The 25,075-nt window shown below is 37.5% G+C and overlaps 1 protein-coding gene and 1 pseudogene across 1 annotated transcript in view; both read left to right on the forward strand.

Annotated features, from left to right (window-relative positions):
* STAG1 (stromal antigen 1) overlaps positions 1-25,075 on the forward strand; it is a 363,983-nt gene that overhangs the window by 267,537 nt on the left and 71,371 nt on the right. Inside the window, exons 14-17 of the mRNA XM_049775919.1 lie at positions 1,614-1,728; positions 9,142-9,259; positions 16,090-16,193; positions 24,889-24,981. Of these exons, the coding sequence (XP_049631876.1) occupies positions 1,614-1,728; positions 9,142-9,259; positions 16,090-16,193; positions 24,889-24,981 (430 nt within the window). The remainder of the gene's footprint in view (positions 1-1,613; positions 1,729-9,141; positions 9,260-16,089; positions 16,194-24,888; positions 24,982-25,075) is intronic.
* Positions 690-802, forward strand: LOC126012403 (uncharacterized; annotated as a pseudogene).

The following is a 25,075-nucleotide window of genomic DNA, read 5'->3' on the forward strand; positions in this document are numbered from 1 at the left end:
AATTTTGTATAGGTCATTAAATATTTTGCATTTAAATATTAGAAAAGCTCAACTAATTTTTCAGTACCTATACTCATATATGAATGCAACCTTCAAATATATTTTCTTTTCAAATATAAATTTATTATTATTACTTGGTTTTTTGGGTCACACCCTTCAGTGCTCAGGGGTTACTCCTTACTGTGCTCAGAAATTGCTTATGGCAGGCACGGGGAACCATGTAGGATGCCAGGATTCCAACCACCATAGGTCCTGAATCGGCTACAAGGCAAACACCCTACCACTGTGCTATCTCTCCGGGCCCTAAATATATTATTTTTAAAGGACTTCTGTTTTTCATGTTTTACCCTCCATAAGCCACTGAAATATAACTTTCTATTAAATCATTTTATTATCTGTGCAGTTGATAACCTTAATTTTCTCAATATGTATCTCCCCTTCCTTAATACTGAATCTCTCTGTATTCATTTTTTGTGGTTAGTTTGTTTTTTATCAAATGAAATAACAGTTCTATATCACTACTATAACTTCCATATCTGTATTTACCCGCTTATATTCCCATCCCCAATTACTTGTTTCCTTATGGTATGAATAGCATTTGTCTACTGTTTTATCTATGTTCACTAGAGAAAGAGATTAGTCTTACTTTTTTAATATTCTTTCTACTTTGTGTAATACCTATGCATATATTGTGCTCGCTTCAGCACACATATACTAAAATAGGAAAATTATAGAGATTAGCATGGCCCCTGCACAAGGATGACATGCAGATACCTATACATATATACTCACACACATTCTTGGTGTTACTTACGTTTTGTCAGAATATATAAACTTTGAAAAAATTTTCAAGTCACTTTCTTCCCATATTTCAAAAGTTTTGCCACAAAGTTTTACGAGAAGAATAAAAGGCAGAGAGTAGTAAAATTTAAAAGCATGAAATTTTGAACCAGAGAGAGATACAGTGGTAGGGTATTTGCCTTGCATGTGGTCACCTCTGGTTTGATTCCTGTCATCATGATTCCCCCTGAACCTGCTATGAGTGGTCAATAATCACAGAGCCAGGAATAAGCGTTGGCACGGCTGAATGTGGCCCAGCAACCTTGCCCCAAAGTATGAAATTTGGGGGAAGAAGAGATTCTATAGCAGATTAGATTGCCATATAAGAAACTGAATATAGCACTTCAGAATAATGATCACTCAGGCCCAGGAGGAGTGATCATTAGTCACAGAGCCAGGACAAGAGTAAGTACTAAACACCATCAAGTGTGGGCTCCCACCCCGAACCCCAAAATTTTTTTAAATTTAAATAAATAGAATTAGGGAATTTTGTAACTGTCGGCAAAACATTTGGTTAAATACTATTATCCACTGAATCTGTAGTTAAGGAGATAAAAATACTCTGATAACTATCATAGAGAATATTAACAAATTTCATTTCCATTAATACTTAATATTATTTGTATTGCTTCATATTATACTTTATGATTGGACTTTATAATGTATATCACATCTAGTGTTTTTCTCTATCACTGAAACAATTCATATAGTGAAGAAATAGACTCATTTCTAATCCAATTTAACTTGTAATTTTTTGTTGTTATTATTTCCAGGCTTTTTAGCAGGCATGACCCACAGGCAGAAGAAGCATTAGCAAAGAGGAGGGGAAGAAACAGTCCAAATGGCAATCTCATTAGGATGCTTGTACTTTTCTTTCTTGAAAGTGAGGTAAATTTTTAATAAAACCTATTAAGTTTATTTTATATATAAAGATTTTCATTTAATTCATTGCAGTTGTTGGATATTATTTAATCATATTAGAAAGTTCATTTCTTAAAAAGTTCTCTCCATCTGTCACCTGATAGTGAAGTCAGTACCCAGTCTTTTGAATGAATTTATGTGAAGGTTTTTGTCAATAGTAGAATATAAGCTAATAATTTTTTTGTCTTATACAGCATTGCAGTACTGAAAAATTTTTGTGGGGGTGGCTCACACCTAGTGATGCTCAAGGGTTACTCCTAGCTCTATACTCAAGAATTACTGCTCCTGGGGTCGGGCGGTGGCGCTAGAGGTAAGGTGCCTGCCTTGCCTGCGCTAGCCTTGGACGGACCGCGGTTTGATCCCCCAGTGTCCCTTATGGTCCCCCAAGCCAGGAGCGACTTCTGAGCGCATAGCCAGGAGTAACCCCTGAGCGTTACAGGGTGTGGCCCAAAAACCGAAGGGAAAAAAAGAATTACTGCTCCTGGGGCCGGTGAGATAGCATAGAGACAGGGCATGTGCCTCGCATGCAGAAGGATGGTGGTTCAAATCCCAACATCCCATATGTATGGTCCCTGTGCTTGCCAGGGGCGATTTCCGAGCATAGAGCCAGGAGGAATCCCTGAGCGCTGCCGGGTGTGACCCAAAAAAAACAACAGCAACAACAAAAAGTAAAGAAAAGAAAAGAAAAGAAAAGAAAAGAAAAGAAAAGAAAGAAAAGAATCACTGCTCCTGGTGGTACTTATGGTGATGATTGAATCCAGGTTGGCTAGCACCTACAGCTGAAGCCTCATGTCCCAATCCTAAGGGATTGGGAAATGGGTGTCCGAGTCCGCAAGCAAATGCCAATGTGGGAAATAATCCACACAAAGTAGAAGGGGTGGTACAGGTCCAGAAAAATTATCACAAGCTTTCAGCTCCTAACACTAAGGCCAGCAGGAAGATAGCTAATTTGTGGAAAACAGAAACCACAAGCAGTTGCACTATCAAAGAATTATCCTGAAAAGAATGAAAACAGTTATTTCAACAGGCACACCTACCTGCTGTACTATCTCCCCAGGCCAGTACTATAATTTTTTTAATTGTCTTTTTACTTATTAGAGCTGCTTACCTGTTAAAAGGCTAAATTAGCCTCCTATATTTAAAAATTAAATTAAAAAGAATGAAAAGTATACATTTAAGCATTTGAATATTTCTATAAACTACAGTTTTTTCATATGCTGTAGTTATAGATCCTTCTTTTAAATGTAATTAACCTTTATAATGCATTATCATAATCGTTTTTTCTAAAAAAAAAAAACTGGTGTGTCTACTGACACTAAAATGAAATGGTATGGCGGTTTTTCCTATTAATAGCATATTCCAGATATTATTTATTAAGCCTAAAGAGTCCTTGAATGAATAAACTGCTTAACTTAGAAATTTATGAAGAGGGGGCCAGAGCAGTGGTGCAAGCTGTAGGGCGTTTGCCTTGCATGCGCTAATCTAGGACTGACCATGGTTAGATCCCTTGGTATCTCATATGGTCCCCCAAGCCAGGAGAGATTTCTAAGTGCATAGCCAGGAGTAACCCCTGAGCGTCACCGGGTGTGGCCCAAACACAAAAAAGGAAGGAAGGGAGGGAGGGAGGGAAGAAAACAATTAATGAAAAATTGTATAGGAAATGAAGATATAGTCATTAAAGATGCAGTTATTGTAAATAAAAATATTTGTTTAAATTAAGGTTTTGTGATTTACAATACTGTTTGATATTTTCTCTTGAACAGAATCCCATCACCAGTGTACCCACTTCTCTCCCCCAATGACCCCAAGCCCTCCTTTTCAAACCCCATTTTTTAAATTAATTGTGCAGATCTGTTCTCTCATTGTTCTGCCTTTAACCCTTCGTTATTACTTTGCTGAGTAAACCCCACATATGAGTCAGATCATTCTGTATCTATCCCTTTCATTCTAACTTCACTCTGCATATCCTCTGATTCCATCCAAGTTTCTTCAAATTACATGATTTTATTCTTAGAACTGTCTAGCATTCTTTGTATATATGTAGTTTTTGATCCATTAATACATAGTTGGGCGTTTAGATTGTTTTCATATCAGACTAAATGTATATTAAATGTACTAATGAATTAGATGTACATATATCCTTTCAAATTAATATTTCATGTTTTGGGATAGTTGCTAAGAAGTAGTATTTCTGGGTCAGATGGAAGTTCTCTTCATATTTTTTTGAGAACCTTCATATTGCTTTCCATAGAGACTTAATCAGACAGCTTACCCACCAGCTGAAGTTGAGGGTGCCTTTCTCACCACAACCCTACCAACACTAGTTCCAGACTTTCTGATATGTGCCCTCACTTACATGAGATGATAACTCAGTGTTGTTTCAGTTTGCATTAATGATGAGTGAATATTTTATATGCTTGTTTGCCATCTGTATGCCTTTTTTTGGAAAGTATGTTTACTCCTGTCCTCATTTGTGGATGGGATCATTATATACTTTTGTTGAGTTTTGTTAATGATTTACAGATTTTAAATATCAGTCCTTTATTAATTGTATGCAAATATAGCCTCCCATTTGATAATGTATTTTTTTATAGCTTGAGTTTCTTTCATTAAACTTTTTCATTTGTATCCCCCCCCCTTTTTTTATTGCCTCAGTTAGTTCATCTGTGTTCTTTTCTTTGTTTTTTTTCATTTTGTTTTGTTTTGGGGCCATACCCAGCTGTGCTCAGGGGTTATTCCTGGCCCTATGCTCAGAAATCACTCCTGGCAGGCTATCAGATGCTTGGGATCAAGACAGATCTGTCCCAGCTTGGCCACATGCAAGTCAAACGCCCTATTCATTGTGCTATCATTCTAGCCCCTATATCTGTATTCTTGAGTTTAAACTTAATAACATTTATAAACTCGAAAATACAAATGCTTAAGGGAAAATTCAGTATCATTAGAAAGAACACCCAACATACTGATAAAAAATACTTTTTTAATACCTATATACATCTAGAAAGAATTGTTAGTTTTTTGTTTTTGGTCCATACTCACTCCTGGCTCTGGGGTCACTCCTGGCTTTATGCTCAGAAATCGCCCCCTGGCAGGCTCGGGGGACCATCTGGGATGCCAGGAATAGAACAGGGTCCTTCCCGGTTGGCTGCGTGCAAGGCAAATGTCCTACCACTGTGCTATCTCTCTGGCCCTAGGAAGAAAGTATTGTGAAATAGAAGAGGGTATATTTTTTTCCTTCTTTTTTCTTTTTGTTTTTTATCTTTATTTAAACATCGTGATTACAAATATGATTGTAGTTGTATGATTTCAGTTATGTAAAGAACACCCCCCCATTCACCAGTGCAACATTCACACCAACAATGTCTCAAATCTCCCTCCTCCCCACACCACCCACACCTGTACTTGCTTTTTTTTTTTTTTTTTTTTGTTATTTTTTTTGTTTTGTTTTTTGGGCCATACCCGTTTGATGCTCAGGGGTTACTCCTGGCTAAGTGCTCAGAAATCACCCCTGGCTTGGGGGGGCCATATGGGACACCGGGGAATCGAACTGTGGTCCTTCCTTGGTTAGTGTTTGCAAAGCAGACACCTTATCTCTAGCGCCACCTCTCCGCTCCCCCCCCCCCCTTTTTTTTTTTTTTTTTGACTGGCTTTCTAATTCAAGATGGTATATTTTTTAGAAATTTAAAATACAATTTCAGGATTAAATGTGGCACAATAATTAATTTAATGATAACCTAAATAGTCAATAAATTGAATGGACAAAAACCAAAGTTTTACTACATAATGAACCATAAAGGTTTTCCAGAAACATATGCAAAATGTTGAGTTTTGTTAATGATGAAGCATGTGAACTAGTAAGGAGTTTGAATCAAATTATCTGGGAATGATAGCTATGTAAACAGAAACTAGAAGGAGAAATTAACCAAAATTCATACAATTAGAAAGTTTACTACCCATGCATGTATTGCACAATATTTTTTGAGGATCATTCTCACAAAGTGAAAGTGAATATAATTTAAAAAAGAAAAGGAGGCCAAAGACAAGTACATAGTATAAAGCACTTAGCCTTGCATATTCCTGAGACCAGCCAGTTCAATCCCCAGCAACTCCTATCCCCAGGAGTGATCTCCCCTAGCACAGCCAAGTATGATCCAAAAATTAAAATCAAGGAATATAAAAAAGATAGATGAGGGGAAAAAAATGAAGGAGGGACCAGAGCAATAGTACAACAGGTAGGATGTTTGCCTTGCACACGACTGACCCAGGTTTGATCCCCAGCATTCTATCTGGTGTCCCGAGCCTGCCAGGAGTGATTTCTGAACACTACTGAGCTTGGCAAAATACAAAAAAAGGGGTTGGGGGGATGTGGAAGCACCTTTTTGGAAGCCAAGGATTAGGTAAAGGAGGGTGAATGATGTCCACACCCTGCAATGCTTGAGACTTTGTCAGCTCCTGACTCTGTCTGCACTCAGGGATCACCTCTGGTGGTGGTACCATATGTTGTGCCTGCAATTGAAACCATGCTGCCAGCATACAAAAGCAAGTGCCTTTCTCATTGGACCATCTCTCATCCCATTCAACAGTAGCAGAACTTAGCTTAGAATGACAGTTAAAACTTAAGTCATACCTTAAAAATATTTACATTGCTATTTGTATATTATATATAATATTTTAAAATAAATAAAAATAATTGCACCAACAATCTTGATGGAAAATATATTTGAAAATAAAACTCTTAAGGAAGCCCCCTAAAAAGAGAATGTCCATCAGAACACAGGGATTCAAATGTTTATAATTTGGGGCCCGGAGAGATAGCACAGCGGTGTTTGCCTTGCAAGCAGCCGATCCAGGACCAAAGGTGGTTGGTTCGAATCCCGGTGTCCCATATGGTCCCCTGAGCCTGCCAGGAGCTATTTCTGAGCAGACAGCCAGGAGTAACCCCTGAGCACCGCCGGGTGTGACCCAAAAAAACAAAAAAAAAAAAAAAATGTTTATAATTTACTGTTCACAGTAAACATCAATGTATTAGTATGCTTTATTAAAAAACAAATTGTGATGGGTATGGTATAGATAGGATATGGTATTGTATGGTGTATGGAATGGTATGTTAAGATATTCTGAGTAAGTTTTAAATTATACCCAAAATGTTAGTCTTAAAAGCCACCATTAAGTACTTCAATAAAAAGTTTTAAATAAGGACACAGCAATAGTACAGTGGGTAGAGTGCTTGCTTTAGTTGTATTTGCCCCAGTATTGATCCCTAGCACCACAGGGTCCCCTAATCCCTGCCAGGAGTAATCTCTGAGGGCAGAGCCAGTATTAAGACTTGAAAACAGCCAAGTGTGCTCCAAAAACAAACCAAAGGAAAATGAAATTTTTTGTATATCATTTCAGATTGAAATCAAGTGAGCATTGTTGTCCCTCAAACACTTTAATCAAAATAGCACAGGACAGTTATAAATAAGCTTAGAAGTAAATAAATGTTATGAAGACTGGATATAGCTAACAAATGTGCAAATATCTGAGAACAGTATTATATGGAATAAGCCATAATTGAAAACCAAAAGTGTTAATAACATGGTTTTACTCACTGTAAATATAAACTTTTAACCTAGTCTATAATTATACATAGCCATGTATGTATAGCCTTTAGAAAAAATGGGGCCGGAGAGATAGCATGGAGATAGGGCTTTTGCCTTGCATGCAGAAGGACCGTAGTTCAAATCCTGGCATCCCATATGGTCCTCTGAGCCTGCCAGGAGTGATTTCTGAGTGTAGAGCTAGGAGTAACCCCTGAGCGCCACGGGTGTGACCCAAAAAAAAAAAAAAGAAAGAAAGAAAGAAAAGAAAGGTAAGCTTGTTCCATATTGTTTGCTATTGTGAAAAAAAAATCTATAAATAAGATTTTTTTAATATGTATTTAATCCGCAGAGTATATTCACATGGCTATGTAGCTGCCATTTAACTTCAACTGTACCAAAGTCTCTAACCAGACTCTTCTCAGCCAATAATTTCATGTTATTGTTAGTAATAACAATTTTTAATTTTTCTTTTTTGTTTTTTTTTGGGGGGGGGGTCCATACCCAGTGATGCTCAGGGGTTACTCTTGGCTATGCACTCAGAAATCGATCCTGGCTTGGGGGACCATATGAGATGCTGGGGAATCAAAACGAGGTCTGTCCTAGGCTAGCGCAGGCAAGACAGACGCCTTACCCCTTGTGCCACCACTCTGGCCCAACAATTTTTAATTTTTACACTTGATCTTAGCCAAAAGGCCGAGAAGCGATTTTTTTTTAATTTTTATGTTTTCTGTGTTCTGCTAATTTTAATTGATTCTTCACAATTTTTCCTTTCATTGTTGGAAGGAGGTTAGGGTTAGGGTGGTGTTGTGTCACATGCATGTGTGCCTGGGTATGTACATTGGTGTCTATTTTAGAAACAAGAATGTCAAATTTGAATAGTTCTACAATTGAGATATAGAACTTAGGTGTTCAGGTAACTTTGAAACTGGTAATCAAAAAGCACTTTGAGGGCCGAAGCAGTAGAGGTAGGGTGTTTGCCTTGGCCATGGCCAACCCAGGACTGATCCAACATCCCATATGATGCCCTGAGCCTGCCAGAAGCAATTTCTGAGTGCAGAGCCAGGAGTTAGCTCCTGCTCACAGCTGGGTGTGGCCTCAAACTACACACCCCCCCAAAAGACACTTTGAAGTTAACAATAGTGATAAATTTTTAAGTTTGAAAGAATACTTAAATGCCAAATATATCACAATTTTAGTAAAGATGAGAGTAGAAAAGAGGAAAGTGGGAAGGATTTTATATTTAGTTATTGACAAAGATGACAGAGAAGTAAAAAATGGTGGGTAGTGCCAAAATTTTATATATGACTTTGTAGGAAAGTAATTTAAAAAAAATAATAATTACAGGCAACCTGTAGGTAGGAGTGAAAAATTACCTAGATCAAAATGATTATTTTGTGATTATTGTTAACTAGTTGTTTTCGTATTCTTGTATTGATAAATTGGACTAGGGGAAGCTTTTTGGTAGTAGGGGGCTTTCCCAGGGCTTCCTTGCTCAAAGGACCCCAGGCAAAACTTAGTCCAACCTGATGGTTCAGTGTAAGCTAGCACCCTGACAGGCTAGCATGAACCTTGGTCAAGGCTTATGTTCCTGACACCAGTGCAATTCCCAACTCAAACTATGAGACTTAACCTTATTATAGTAATTTTTAAAAAATGATTCTATATATTGTATTAGTAACAGTGAGTTCAAATAGATGTCTAAATTGTTCTTGAAAGCATTGTGTTCAAGTCATTTTAATTATGTTTATTAAATCAAAATATATCAGTTCTTCATTCAACCTTGAATTGCTATTTTTAGTTACATGAACATGCAGCTTACTTGGTGGACAGTTTGTGGGAGAGCTCTCAAGAACTTTTAAAAGACTGGGAATGTATGACAGAGTTGCTTTTAGAAGAACCAGTTCAAGGAGAAGAAGGTATAGTATTTTGACAAGTTTATTTGCATATTGTTTTTAAAAGTAAGCATGCTGTGTATTGTTTTATAATGAAAATGGCTTTTTTTCCTTTAATGAGAATGAATGTCTCAACAGTAATGACTTGCCATAGCAGTTGGGCAAGAAAAAGATATCAAGGACATCCTGATAGGAAGAAGTGAAGTTCTCACTATTTGCGAATGACATGATACTTATGTACAAAACCCTAATATCTCTACAGAAAAGATTCTAGAAACAGTAATTTATATATAGCAGGCTACAAAATTAATATGAAAAATTCCATGGCAAATAGTGGTATTAAAAATAAAATCCTCTTCATAATAGTACCTCAGAGAATTGGAATCAGCTTAAATAAAGACCTATACAAAGAAAATTACAATATACTATTTCAAGAAATAAAAAGTGGACATGAGGAAATGGAAACATCCCCTGCTCATGGAATTTGAAAATTAACAGTATTAAAATAGCAATAGTCCCAAAGCACTGTACAAATTCAGTGTAGTATCTATAAGCATATCCAGGTCATTTTTCAAAGAAAATAGATCAGATAGTCATGAAACTCATATGAACAATAATACACACCCAATATCTAAAGCAATCCTGAGAGGGAAAAAGATAGAAGACAGCACTTTCTCCAACTTCAAACCATACTATTAAGTGGAAGTAATTAAAACAATATGGAAAAAGGACTCGCTCAGATCAAAGGACTAGAGTTAAATATCCTATTATATGGTCAATTTATCTTCAGTAAAGGAGCAAAAGTTATGAAATATAGCAAGAAAAGCCCTTCAACAAGTGGTAGAAGGAAAAATTGGTCAGCTAATGCAAAAAAAAAAAAAAGACCTCAGATCTCTTTTTTTTTTTTTTTTTTTTTGGTTTTTGGTTTTTGGGCCACATCCGGTGATGCTCAGGGGTTACTCATGGCTATGTGCTCAGAAGTCGCTCCTGGCTTAGGGGGATCATATGGGACGCCGGGGGATCGAGCCGCGGTTCATCCTAGGCTAGTGCTGGCAAGGCAGACACCTTACCTCTAGTGCCACCGCACCGGCCCCAGATCTTTTCCTAATACATGCCTGAAAGAGCAAAATGAGTTGAAGATCTCTATTATAAGATGAGACCTAGCTAATAACCCTAAAGGAAGGCGTTCCCCCTAGTTCCTCTTTCCCTAAACCTCTTCCTTTGATATCTAAAATACCCACCTGTATACTCAACCTTCTTCTCCCTCCTGGTTTTGGAAGGAGTTCTAGCTGTTGGCTGGGGCTAGAGAGAGCATGAGGCAAAGGCCACAAATGCCATTTTCATCCTTTCCTGACTGGCTTGGTATCATTTCTCTGCTACTACCCTGCTTCATCAGACCCATCCATCTAAGGGGTGTTCTCATCACTTGTGAATTTTTATTTTACATTCTATCAGACTCTATCAGGTCCATAAGATACATAGAGGATAACGCTCTATGACATTAAAGCCTCTTCAAGGATGAAACACCACTGACAGGTGAAAGCAAAGATAAACAGATGGGACTACATTAAACTAAGAGGTTTCTGCACCTCAAGAAGCAATGACCAGAATACAATAATGGAATACAATATAAGACATTAATATCAAAGATATAGTAGGCACTGGTAGGATTTTGTTATAAGAAACAAATATCCTATCCTATCAAATATGGGGAGGAGATGGACAGAAACTTCTTCAAAAAAGAAATGCAAGTGTCCAAAAGGCACATAAAAATATGCTCTCCATCAACAATGAGATGCAAATCAAAACAATGAAGTATCCCCTCGCACCACAGAGGTAGTGCAGCATAGAAATAACAAGCGTATTAGCATGGATACCAGGAAAAGAGATGTTCCTTCATTTCAGGTCCAGCCATTTTTGAAGACATGGTCAATCCTCAGAAACCTAGGATTTGAGCTTTCTTATGCCTCTGCAGTTCTACTCTTCAGAATATACCCAAGGGGGCCAGAGAGATAGCACAGCCATAGGGCATTTGCCTTGCATGTGGCAGATCCAGGACGGACCTGGGTTCGATTCCCAGCATCCCATACTGTCCCCTGAGCCTGCCAGGAGTGATTTCTAAGCGCAGAGCCAGGAGTAACCCCTGAGCACTGCCAGGTGTGACCAAAACCCCTCTCCCCCCCCCCAAAAAAAAAGAATACTCAAGGACTCAAAGAACAATGCAAAAACATTTGCACTGTAATATTCATTACAGCACTGCACAACAGCCAAAAATCTGGAAACAACTCAAGTGAGTGCCTAAGAACAGGTGACTGGATTTAAAAAGCTGTGGTATATGCACACAATGGAATATTACTCAGCCAGAAGAAAATAAGAAGTTATGCTACATGGACAAATCTGGAGATCATTATGCTAAGTAAAATGAGTTTGAGACAAAAGGACAGACACAGAACAGTCTCACTCATATACAGGATATAAAGATACACAGTAGGGGATCAACTAATTCCAAAGACAATGGAGTAGAAGAGCAGGAGGACTAGAAGCTTGCCATTGGGGAGTGGAAGAAAGAAGATAGTTCAGGGAAGGGACCATTTGAGTCTGGACCAGTATTAGGTGCTAAAAGAAGTAAAGTGTCAGGGCCGGGAAGGTGGCGCTAGAGGTAAGGTGTCTGCCTTGCAAGCGCTAGCGTAGGACGGACCGCGGTTCGATCCCCTGCTGTCCCATATGGTCCCCCCAAGCCAGGGGCGATTTCTGAGCGCATAGCCAGGAGTATCCCCTGAGTGTCAAATGGGTGTGGCCCAAAAACCAAAAAAAAAAAAGAAGAAGAAGAAGAAGAAAGTAAAGTGTCTTGCTGATATTTTATCAGTAACTATTGTAAACCACAGTGCACAAGGGCATAGTACCTTCCATTGAGGCAGGCTAGGGGGATGGGAGAGCTCCTGTGGACATTGATGAAGGAAGGCAGACACTGGTAAATTCTTGGTGCTTAGACATTTTATGCCTAACTCCTTAATGAATAACCTTGTAATTTGTAGTGATTCAGTAAGTTTTAATTTAATATTTTTATCAAATTTTAAGCGAGGTGAAGAAAGGTAGAATTTCTTGGTTTTGTTCTGTAATTCCCAGGACTTACTTTTGGCTCTGTATTCAGGGGTCATTCCTTGCAGAATTGAGGGAACCACATGGGTTACTGGCAGTAAATCTGTCTGTCTTGTTTAGGGCAATCACTGCTATACTATACTATGGCTACAATCTCCCTAAAGGCAGTAAGTCCTGATTTTATGTTTTGAATATGTCTTTGCAGGAAAATATGTATAAGCAAATCAGGTCCTTAAATAACATTATTTCCTTCAAAATCTGCTGTGGTTCTTTTTTGGTACAATAAAATTGTGTTTCTTGTGGACCTATTTAGAGCATAAAACCTTGGGTTTAAACTACCTGAATTAATATCTTGGCACTACTACTAAATACATGAAAAGCTGGTTTTGACATTTTGGAAATGTTTCACAGATCAAATTATAACTTGGAATTGTTTTTAAAGACTAAAGAGGTTAATATATATCACAAAGTATACTGTAAATTTATATTGTATATATCATGAAAAATATGAAATAATTATGAATGAATAAATAATGAAAAATATATGAAATAATATATCATGAATAAAATTAATGAATGTTATCAAACTAAGGAATCTAAATATAGTATATTTAGCTGTGTTTATATAAATTACAGAATTAAATGTCTAAAATGTGGGGCCGGCGAGGTGGCGCTAGAGGTAAGGTGTCTGCCCAATATCAAAAAGAAAGCAATCAAAGAAAAAAAAAAACATTTCACCAGGGAAGATGGTTTGTTAATGGTGGAGGTATTTTCATTTTTTTATTCATCTAGTTGCCCATACTTCATAGCATCAGCAGAAATAGACCTATTAAGGATCGAAAAGTTTGTTTCCAGAGTCAGGCTATTGTAAATAGTGCTGAAATGAATATAGGTGTGATGAAGTGATTTTTGAATTGTATTTTTGTGTTCATAGGGTATATCCCTAGGAGTGATGTAGCTGGATCATATGAGAGCTCAATTTCCAGTTTTTTGAGGAATCTCCATATTGTTTTCATAAAAGCTGGACTAGATGGCATTCCCATCATCAATGAATCAGAGTTCCTTTCTCTCCACATCCCTGCCAGCACTAATTGTTCTTGTTCTTTGTGATGTATGCCAGTCTCTGTGATGTGAGATGCATCTCCCTGATGATTAGTGATTTGGGGCATTTTTTTATGTACCTTTTGGTTATTTGGATTTCTTCTTTAAGGAAGTGTCTGTTCATTTCTTCTCCCCATTTTTTGATGGAGTTAGATTTTTTCTTTTTTTTTCTTTTTTTTTTTGTTTTGGTTTTTCGGGCCACACCCATTTGATGCTCGGGGGTTACTCCTGGCTAAGCGCTCAGAAATTGCCCCTGGCTTGGGGGGACCATATGGAACGCCATGGAATCGAACCATGGTTCTTCCTTGGCTAGCGCTTGCAAGGCAGACACCTTACCTCTAGCGCCACCTCGCCAGCCCCGATATTTTATTTTCTTGTAAGGTTCTGTCAGTACCTTGTATATTTTGGATATTAGTCCTTTATCTGATGGGTATTGGGCGAATCATTTCGCCCATTCAGTGGGTGGCTTTTGTATCCTAGGCACTATTTCCTTTGAGGTGCAGAAGCTTCTCAGCTTAATATAGTCTCATCTGTTTATCTCTGCTTCCACTTGTTTGGAGAGTGCTGTTTCTCCCTTTAAGATGCCTTAGTCTTGGGCTGGCGTGGTGGCACTAGAGGTAAGGTGACTGACTACCTTGCCAGCACTAGCCTTAGACAGACCGTGGTTCGATCCCCCAACGTCCCATATGGTCCCCCAAGCCAGGAGCGACTTCTGAGCGCATAGCCAGGAGTGACCCCTGAGCATCACCGGGTGTGGCCCAATAACCAAAAAAAAAAGATGCCTTAGTTGTCATGGAGTGTTTTACCTATATGTTGTTCTATATACCTTATAGTTTTAGGCCTGATATCAAGGTCTTTAATCCACTTCGATTTTTCCTTTGTTCATGGTGTTAGCTGGGGGTCTGAGTTCGCTTTTTTGCAAGTGGCTAACCAGTTGTGCCAACACCACTTGTTGAAGAGGTTTTCCTTACTACACTTTGGATTTCTTGTTTTCTTAGTTGATTGTATGCCTGGGGAACACTCTTTAAATACTCAAGTCTATTCCACTGATCTGAGGATCTGTCTTTATTCCAATACCATGCTGTTTGATTACTATAGCTTTGTAATACAATTTAAAATTAGGGAAAGTAATGCTTTTCATATTTCTTTCCCAAGGATTGCTTTAGCTATTTGTGGGTGTTTATTGTTCCAAATGAATTTCAACAGATGAATGACTGAAAAACTGTGGTACATATACACAGTGGAATATTATGCAGCCATCGGAATAGATGAAGTCATGAAATTTTCCTATGCATGGAATCTATTATGCTGAGTGAAATAAGTCAGAGAGAGAGATAGACACAATAGTCTCACTCATCTATGGGCTTAAAAAGAAAAATAAAAGACATTATTGTAATAAGGCCCAGAGACAATAGGGTCAGAAGGACCGGCTCACAATTTGAAGCTCATCACAAAGAGTGGTGAATGCTATTAGGGAAATAACTACACTAACAACTAGCATGACAATGTTAATAAATGAGAGAAGTAGAATGGAAGAGGGTGGGGGCCATTGGTGGTGGGAAGGTTGCACTGGTGAAGGGGAGTGTTCTTTTTATGACTGAAACCCAGCTATAATCATGCTTGTAATTATGGTGCTTAAGTAAAGATTTAAAAAAAAAAAAAAGAAACCAAAAAGGATGGAAAAGGGAGGAAGAAAGAGGGAGGAGAGCATTTTTCAAGTAATATAAAAAACCCCAAGGTTTTGGATTCACTTGTTAATACATATGCAGTAATGTTATTTCTTAGTAAAACTGAGAAAACAAAGGAATTAAAACCTAGAGGTATAAAATAAATAAGCGTAGATATGACTGTAAAATTCAAGTTTCTCTCTGACCAAAACAAAAGAATGTTACAAGTATGAGTTCATGAAACAGTGAGAAAGTGAATAGCATAGAAAATTAGACAAAAAAATTAAGTTAAAAATGAAAGTTGCAAAATAACTCCACTTTCAGCCATTGAATTGGCAGAAATTAAAGCATTGCCAGCATTTGCAGGAATATGATGAGCCAACCAATTATAATTGCAGTTGGGAGTGTGAATTATATTAAATAACCTTACAATATATCAGCTTATCAGTATTTTAGCCTTTGACCCATTATTTTGATTTTGGGGACATATTCTATAGAAAAAATAGTATCAGTTACATATATGTATATGTAGTGTATATATATTGCTATGTTACTTAGTGACAAAATTTTGAAAAGAATTAGAATAAAAGTCATGGAATACAATGTAATTATCCAGTATAATTACTATGCGTCTCCAGGAAAGAGCCCTAATTGCTGCTGGTGTGGCCCATTTCTCACTAAAAAATATTAGCATAAAGTGCAATAAAATTGTATTATCTAACTCAGAAAGAAGTATAGTATTAGGTGAGAGCAGATATTAGAAGAAACCAGTTCATTTATTTTCTTATTTCAATCTCATTTGACTTGTAAAAAGCCATTATTAGCTTTTTTTTTTTAAGAATAAAACATGTAGTTTTTATAAAACATCAAGTTTTAAAATGATCAGTAATAAAATTATAGTAGTGGTTTTTTATCATTGTGCTCTTTTTTATACAGTGGTAATTATGAAGCTCTTTATTTATATTAATATGTTTTGTTTCACCTTAGCAATGTCTGACCGGCAAGAGAGTGCTCTTATAGAGCTAATGGTTTGTACAATTCGTCAAGCTGCTGAGGCTCATCCTCCAGTGGGAAGGGGTACTGGCAAGAGAGTAAGTGATATTAATGAGAAGTCTACAAAAGTATAATTCACCATCTTAAATATTTGGAATTTTCCATGTATGTATCCTGTAAACATGATGTCTTTGTAAATGATACATGCTCTAGTTCTTCATCTTTATCAAATCTGTACTCATGTCTCCCCAATAGATTATTTCCTTTATAATTTTTTATCCCAAAAATGTAGTTACAAATTTATATTTGCATAAAAATAAAAAGGATCTCAGAAAGTTCACTACTTTTGTTCATTTAATAACTGGTAATCTTTAGTTTGCTGTTCCTTTATCTTGTGTACTTGGTGTTAAAAATGGATTAAGATAATCACTGTGGGGCCGGGCGGTAGCGCTAGAGGTAAGGTGCCTGCCTTGCCTGCGCTAGCCTTGAATGGACCGCGGTTCGATCCCCCGGTGTCCCATATGGTCCCCCAAGCCAGGAGCGACTTCTGAGCGCATAGCCAGGAGTAACCCCTGAGCATCACCGGGTGTGGCCCAAAAACCAAAAAAAAAAAAAGATAATCACTGTGGTGGTTTGAAGAGGTAGGTATTAAAAAAAATCAGTAGACTGCAAATTCACCAAAGATTTTTAAAATATATTTATTTATATTTTTAATTCAAAAATATATAACTTATATTTTTGAATAATATATGTTTAAAGGGGCTGGAGCAGTGGCGTGGAGCAGTAAGGCATCTGCCTTGCTGGCACTAGCGTAGGACAGACCGCAGTTTGATCCCTCAACGTCCCATACGGTCCCCCAAGCCAGGTACAATTTCTGAGCGCATAGCCAGGAGTAACCCCTGAGCGCCACAGGGTGTGCCCCCTCCCAAAAAAATATATATATGTTTAATAAATTCGAATTATTAAATTATTTTGAATATTTTGAAAATATATTGAGTATATCTTTGAATAATACATTATTCAAAATATTAATTATTTATACTTTTATTATATTATTCAAAAATGGCTAAGCCTAGGACCAGAAACTGCTTGCGCAACTAGAGTATGTGCTTTGCATTCAGGAGGCCTGAATTCCATCTGCAGTATTGTTCAATCCTCTGAGCACTGAAAAGATCAACCCTGAGCACCAATAGGTGTGGCCATAAATAAGGAAAGCCTGCTAAAAATATTAGGTAAAAGCTTCAGGAGTCTTGACTTTATTTTTTGTGTTTTTCTTTTGTCTGAGGTTAAAAATATTATATTACATAAGCATATACAAAATTCTATGATGAGTTTTAGCTCATTGACTTTGAGTGTAAAACCTGGCATCTTGGGGCAAGAAAACCAGTACAGTAGCTAGAGCATGCACTTTGTTAAACACTATTGGGTGTTATTCAAAAGCCAAAGCTGTATCAACAAAAATATCCAGCAGCTTTGACCTTCGAGAATATAAACTCAATATGGGATGATATTTACCACATGAGGTTTGTCAGCTGTAAGTTGCAAATTTGGTTAAAAGCAAATAAGGAAAACTAGGACTTTAATATTTCTAAAGTTTTGGTCCCACTTGATAAGAACTAATGATTAACCAAGAAACTTACCTAGAAAATTCTAAAAATGCATAAGCCATAAAAGAATAGATAATCTCTTCACATCTCCCTGATTAATTGGTGATTTAAAAGAAAATAGAAGACAAGGGCAATTTTCAAACTCACTGAGCTTTTAATATACTCTCTAAACCGGAAAGAAATCAGATCTCATCAGAGAAGCCTAATACTATACTATACAAGACAAGACTTCTGCTCATTTAGTCATCTAACTTGGGAATGAGATTACTCCTTTCTTAAAAGACTAAATAGAAAAATAGGAACAAAAATAGTTCTAGACTGGAGGGCAAGTGTATGCAGCTCCCTCTGTAGTGATTCAAATCCCCAGCACCACATGTGGTCCCTTGAAGACTGCCTGGGTCAATACTGCACAGAGAACCAGAAATGACCCTTATGAACCATCAGGTATAGCCCCCCTAAAGGGAAAACGAAAAGTGTAATAATTTCAAACAATTGGGGCTGAAGAGATAGCGTGGAGGTAATGTGTTTGTCTTTCATGCTGAAGGTCATCGGTTCGAATCCCTGTGTCCCATATGGTCCCCTGTGCCTGCCAGGAGCAGTTTCTGAGCCTGGAGCTAGGAATAACCCCTGAGCACTGCCGGGTGTGACCCAAAAACCACAAAAAAAAAAAAAAAAATTCAAACAACACATAAGAGACAAACAGTTTAAAATAAAGATTAATTTTAAATGATTTAAAAATTACTATATTAAAACATCTACTTTTCTAGAAAAATTATGGATATTCAAAGAAGCAATTAAAAAATTACCTATTTCTTGGGGGAAGAAGACAATACAAACAACTTCTTAGTAGGACTAGTACTGTACTATTGGAGATCTTTTGAGAAGAGCTGCACCTGGTCATGTTCAGAGACCATATGGTAGTATGAATTGGACCCAAGTCGTGCACTTTCCCAACACGTGCCCTAACCATTATACTAGTTCCCAACTCCCACCACCCCCCTTTTTTTTTCTTTTTGGTTTTTGGGCCACACTCAGTGACACTTCGGGTTACTCCTGGCTATGCGCTCATAAATAGCTCCTGGCTTGGGAGACCATCTGGGATGCCAGGAGATAGAACCACAGTTTGTTCTAGGTCTGTGTGCAAGGCAAATGGCCTACCACTGCACCACTGCTCTGGCCCCAAACCCCCTACTTTTAATATCTTAAATTTCAGTGACAAATTTTCAGTGACAAATTATTAAATGGGCTCAGTAGCAGACTTAAAAGAACAGGAAATAAAAATAACTAACAATAAAGATAGATAGATAGATAGATAGATAGATAGATAGATAGATAGATAGATAGATAGATAGATAGATAGATAGATAACAGTCTATGAATAGAATAACAGTATATGATGAGAGGAAAAAAATGAACTAAAGGGTCCTGAGTGATAATACAAAGGGTAGCATACTTTGCCTAGATAGGGCACATAGCTGACCCGAGTTTAATCCCTCTCATCCTGTAGGGCAGGGGTCTCAAACTCGCGACCCGCATTAATATTAATCAAATATTGCATTAGTAAGAAAAAAATCACATTTAACATTCACATACCCGAGCAGTTCCGTTCGGGGTATACAAATGTTTAATGCGGGCCCGGAGAGATAGCACAGTGGCGTTTGCCTTGCAAGCAGCCGATCCAGGACCAAAGGTGGTTGGTTTGAATCCCGGTGTCCCATATGGTCCCCTGTGCCTGCCAGGAGCTATTTCTGAGCAGACAGCCAGGAGTAGCCCCTGAGCACTGCCGGGTGTGACCCAAAAACCAAAAAAAAAAAAAAAAAAAAAAAAAAAACAAATGTTTAATGCGATTTTTTTATTGCGAATATTCGGTAAGCGAAATTCCTTATGCGGCCCTGCCTCACCCCGACTTTGCCTCCTGCGGCCCCCAAGTAAATTGAGTTTGAGACCCCTGATGTAGGGTCACTCAAGCCCACCTAGCATGATTTCTTTGTGCAGATCCAGGAATAATCCTTGAGTACTACTTGTGGCCCCCCCCCCCCACAAAGAAAAGAAGAATTAAAAATGTATAAAGTCTCAGAAATGTAAAAACCACATTAGCTGCACCAAATTTGTGTAATGGGATCCTAGAAACAATGGGGAAATAATTAAAATAATAATTGCAAAAAGCTTCCCAAATTTGATGCAATATAGTAGTAATTCGCAGATGAAGAAACTTGATCAAAATTCAAAAGATGCATCTCTCAGAGATAAGTTAATTACACTGTTGAATGCTAAAGAAAATGAATCAGGCCAGAGAGATAGTACAGCAGGTTGGGTGTTTGTTTTACATATGGAGGACCCGGATTCGGTCCCTGGCAGGAGTAATTCCTGAGTGCAGAGCCAGGAGTAGCTCAGCACTCTGGGTCTGACCCAAAAGCTAAAAAGAAAAATCATGTATCATAAAAAAGAGAAATACAGTCCGTGTTTACCAGCAAAGGGATTAATAGTTAATTTTATATGAGAAACAGTGGAGGTAGAACAAATTACTACATTTACTGAAAGAACAAAATTGTCAACCAAAAACTATAAACCATGTAAAATTTTCTTATATATGGAGGTTAATTAAAGATTAATATATATGATATAATATATATGAAGATTAATTAAAACTTTCCCAGATGAAAAAAAATTGAGATACTCCTTCTAGCATACACCTTCTAAATACACCTTCTAGCATGCTTTAGAAGTTCTTAAATAAGTCCTTTTAGCTATAAGAAACAACACTGGGTGGTCACTCATCCACAGGAAAGATGGAAAAAATACTAGATATGATAGCTAATATGGATGAACTTAATATAATAGGCTGCTAAATATCATACATACATATGTATTTTTATCACTGTTTGGGGGCTATGCAAGTTGTGTTCAGGGCTTATTTCTGGCTCTGTTCCAAAATCACTTCTGGTGATCATATATAATGCCAGGGATAGAATCTGAGTCATTTGCATGCTAGATAAGTACCTTACCCACAATACTGTCTCTGAGAGTACCATACTAAGATATATAGAAAGATATATAGATTATCTTCTTGTTTCTTTAGAGACAGTTTAAAATAGTGTTGACAGTGTTACAGTACTTAATTATAATATTTGTAGATATGAATATTGGAGCAAAAGTACTATATTTTCCTGTGGTTTATTTAAAAATAACTTAGTTAAGCATATTAATTAAAGATTTTGAGTCTATGAGATCTAGTACAAAGATTAAGGCACTTACTTGCCTGATCACCAATCCTGGCACCACATAAGATCCTTTGAACACTGCTGGGTGTGGTCCCCTTAAAAAATTTTTATTAGGGGCCCGGAGAGATAGCATGGAGGTAAGGCATTTGCCTTTCATGCAGGAGGTCATCAGTTTGAATCCCGGGGTCCCATATGGTCCCCTGTGCCTACCAGGAGCAATTTCTGAGCCTGGAGCCAGGAATAACCCCTGAGCACTGCCGGGTGTGACCCAAAAACCACAAAAAAAAAAAAAATTATTAGGCAGTTAGGAAAACAAAATGAATAAATTACATACAGTACACTATAAATAATTTACCATCTTTACATTGCTCAAAAGTTAAAATATTTTTACCCTAAAATAGGCTGTAAAGAAGGTACAAATAGCAACAGAAAAAGACATGAGATCTGGGGCCGGAGAGATAGCATGGAGGTAAGGCGTTTGCCTTTCATGCAGAAGGTCATCGGTTCGAATCCCGGCGTCCCATATGGTCCCCCGTGCCTGCCAGGAGCAATTTCTGAGCATGGAGCCAGGAATAACCCCTGAGCACTGCCAGGTGTGACCCAAAAACCACAAAAAAAAATAAATAAATAAATAAAAGACATGAGATCTATGGATAATAAATATGAAAATGACAAATTTAGCCAATTTTGAGTTGTATAGATAGTATAGAATATCAGGCACTTGCTTGTATGCAGATGACTTTAGTGCGATCTTCATTATTGCTTGTGTTCCTCCAGAACTTCCAGGAGTAATCTCCTTAGAGCCAGAAGTTAGCGGGGGTATGGTGGGTGGGTGGATTCCAGAAAAAAAAATCACATTACATCTAAAGATAGAAAAGACTCCACAAAGCGAGATCTTTAAGAATACTATAAACTGATTCTAAGGAAACATTTAATTTTGGAAATTTTAAAATGTTTTTAAAGTCTGTGCTATCCCAACTTTTAGATATTCAGACTATTTTTTTTTCATTTTGTTATGGAAACATTTTTGAGTACTTTGTTTTATTTTCAGAGCAAGATGCTCAGTTTCACTTTCTGCCTTTCCTTTTTATATTACTGCTGTGAGAAAATTTGCTTCATAACCAACAAGCTCAAAACAGTAGGCTTTTGTTGTAGTTTTCTTTGACTCCAAAATTTGGATGTAACTTAGCTATTTGTTCTGTTTGGTCTAGGGTTTTTCACATGGTTTCAATAAAAAATATTTGCCTTAGCTTTAGCATATGAGGACTTGATTGTTCATTTACTCTTTCCAATGAGTCTGGGAAGTTGGTAGGAAGATCTTCACTATTGATGGCCTCTCAGTAGAGTTGTTCAGGTGTTCTTATGACCTGATTGCTGGCCTCTCTTTGAATGGATGATTCAAAAGAGAGTTAAACTGGACAGTGTGGTTTTTAAAGACTTATTCTCAAAAAATCCACATCTTTTCTACAACATTCTGCTCGCTACATGTCTTCCTTACTCATTCATAGACGCTGTCCAAGATCCTGTATAGGTTACAGGGTCCTTGGAAGCATTGTGAAAGTAGTTCTGTGGTAACCTGGTATGAAAATCTCCACTGTGTTGCTTCCTTTTAAGAGATCAAAATCTTGGCAATAAGATGCACACTGCTAATTGCTTATCACTTTTTCTAGGTACTTTTAGAATACAGAGCTAAGAAATGCATGTATTTATCTGCATGTACACATAATAAATATCGGTATTTCTGGGCCCAGAGAGATAGCACAGCGGCGTTTGCCTTGCAAGCAGCTGATCCAGGACCAAAGGTGGTTGGTTCGAATCCTGGTGTCCCATATAGTCCCCAGTGCCTGCCAGGAGCTATTTCTGAGCAGACAGCCAGGAGTAACCCCTGAGCAATGCCGGGTGTGGCCCAAAAACCAAAAAAAAAAAAAAAAAAAAATATATATATATATATATATATATATATATATATATATATTGGTATTTCTGACTTATATTTAACACAGGAATTTTCCATTTTGATTTTGTTTTTCCTTATTGCAAAATAAAGTATGTAAAATATTTGCATACTTAAATTTTAAATCCATGTAATAAAAGTATCACATACCTTATACTGCAGTTTCATAGTTCTGTTAGTAACCTTTTGGACAGAGTGGTAAAAAACCCTCCCAAGCACAATGCTATGGATGACCAAGCCTGCTACTAGTGATTCTCAGCCAGGTGTATGCTTGCTTTGTTCAATTCAAGAGTATAGGAAGAGATCTTGCTCAGTCCCTATAATTTTGAATATTCTACAAGCCATTCTGGTATTTTGCTTAGTGGTGGGATATAGATGGGAGGGAGGAGGAGCTGTGAGGTCCTAAGATTCAAATACTTGGCTTATTCCTTAATTGATTCATGATTTCCCAACCCTGGTAATTATTTTTGTTTATAGATTCTCTTTCCAATGTATCATTTTAAAAATACGTAGATAAATACATGCAAATTTTTTGTTATTTTAAATAGTATTTATACCCAACAGTACTTAGGGAACACCAGAGCCATGCCTGGGGCAATGCTCAGGTTGTCATGCAGTGCTAAGGATCTGTCTGAGGATCTCATACATGTAACCCCTGGGATTTTATCTGTTGAATTAAATCCCTGTCCCATGTATATTTTTATCCTCCATACCTCTCTTAAACTCTTGTTTATCTCAAATTTATTTAGATACCTTCATTTGCTTGAGGTTTCATAGTAACAGGTTGTTTTCTAATATATCTGTAATCTGATTTTAAGGAGAGTCAAATAAGAATGAGTCTACAGAGGTTGGTAGTATGTGCTTTAAAAGTTGTGGGATTTGGAGCCAGAGTGGTAGCACAGCTGTAGGGTGTTTACATGTGACTGATTCAGGATGGACCTGGGTTTGATTCCCGGCATTTCATATGGTCCCCAAGCCAGGAATGATTTCTGAATGCATAGCCAGGAGTAACACCTCAGTGTCACTGGGTGTGGCCAAAACAAAACAAAACAAAGTATGTGGAATTCATTAATTGCTGATACTTTAAAAACATTACTTTTAAAGTACTTAGAAAAAATGTGCTGTGGAAGTACTATTAACATTGATAATAGAACTCTAGAAAAGGGGCCGGAGCAAGTTCACAGTGGTAGGGCATTTGCCTTGCATGTAGCTGACCTAGAACAGTCCTGGGTTCAATCCCCGGCATTCCATATGGTCCCCCAAGCCAGGAGCGATTTAAGTCCTATCCCTGAGTAGTCAGGATACTCCTGGCTTTATGCTTGAAGGTCATTTTCAGAGGTGCTTGGAGGTTGATGCCATGCTCAGAATTGAACCTATATCTTCAGTATTCAAAGCTGATTCTTTTTTTTTTTTTTTTTTTTTTTTTTTTTTTGGTTTTTGGGCCACACCCGGTAACACTCAGGGGTTACTCCTGGCTATGTGCTCAGAAGTCGCTCCTGGCTTGGGGGACCATATGGGACACCGGGGGATCGAACCGCGGTCCGTCCAAGGCTAGCGCAGGCAAGGCAGGCACCTTACCTTTAGCGCCACCGCCCGGCCCCTCAAAGCTGATTCTTAATTATTTAATTAAATTGTAGCATTTGTTAAGAATTTGCACAAATATTAGTAACTGATTTGTTAGTAAGCTCTTCTTATTTTAATAATATTACATTTTTATCTTTGGTTTTGGTTTTGGTTTTTTGGTTTTGGGACCACATCTGGCAGCACTCAGGTTACTCCTGGCTAAGCACTCAGAAATTGCTCCTAGAAGGTTCGGGGGACCATATAGGGTGCTGGCGATCAACCTGGACTGGGTCGGCCACATACAAGGCAAAAACACCCTACCAATGTGCTATGGCTCCGGCCCCAATTATATTACCTATTAATGCTTTATCATCCAATATAATTTTCTAGATTTACATATTAGTAAATGACATTCCTTTTCTCTCTTCCCATTTATCTTTATTTCTAGGTGCTGACTGCCAAAGAAAGAAAAACTCAAATTGATGATAGAAATAAATTGACTGAGCATTTTATTATAACACTTCCTATGTTACTATCAAAGGTATGGTTTCATTTCCTTTTTATGTGACTTTTAATATACCACTGAATTTGTGTATTGCACCATGAGTTATCTTTTCTTTCTTTCTTTTTTGTAT

The sequence above is a fragment of the Suncus etruscus genome, chromosome 6 (genome assembly GCF_024139225.1).
Source record: "Suncus etruscus isolate mSunEtr1 chromosome 6, mSunEtr1.pri.cur, whole genome shotgun sequence".
Taxonomy (NCBI): Eukaryota; Metazoa; Chordata; class Mammalia; order Eulipotyphla; family Soricidae; genus Suncus; species Suncus etruscus.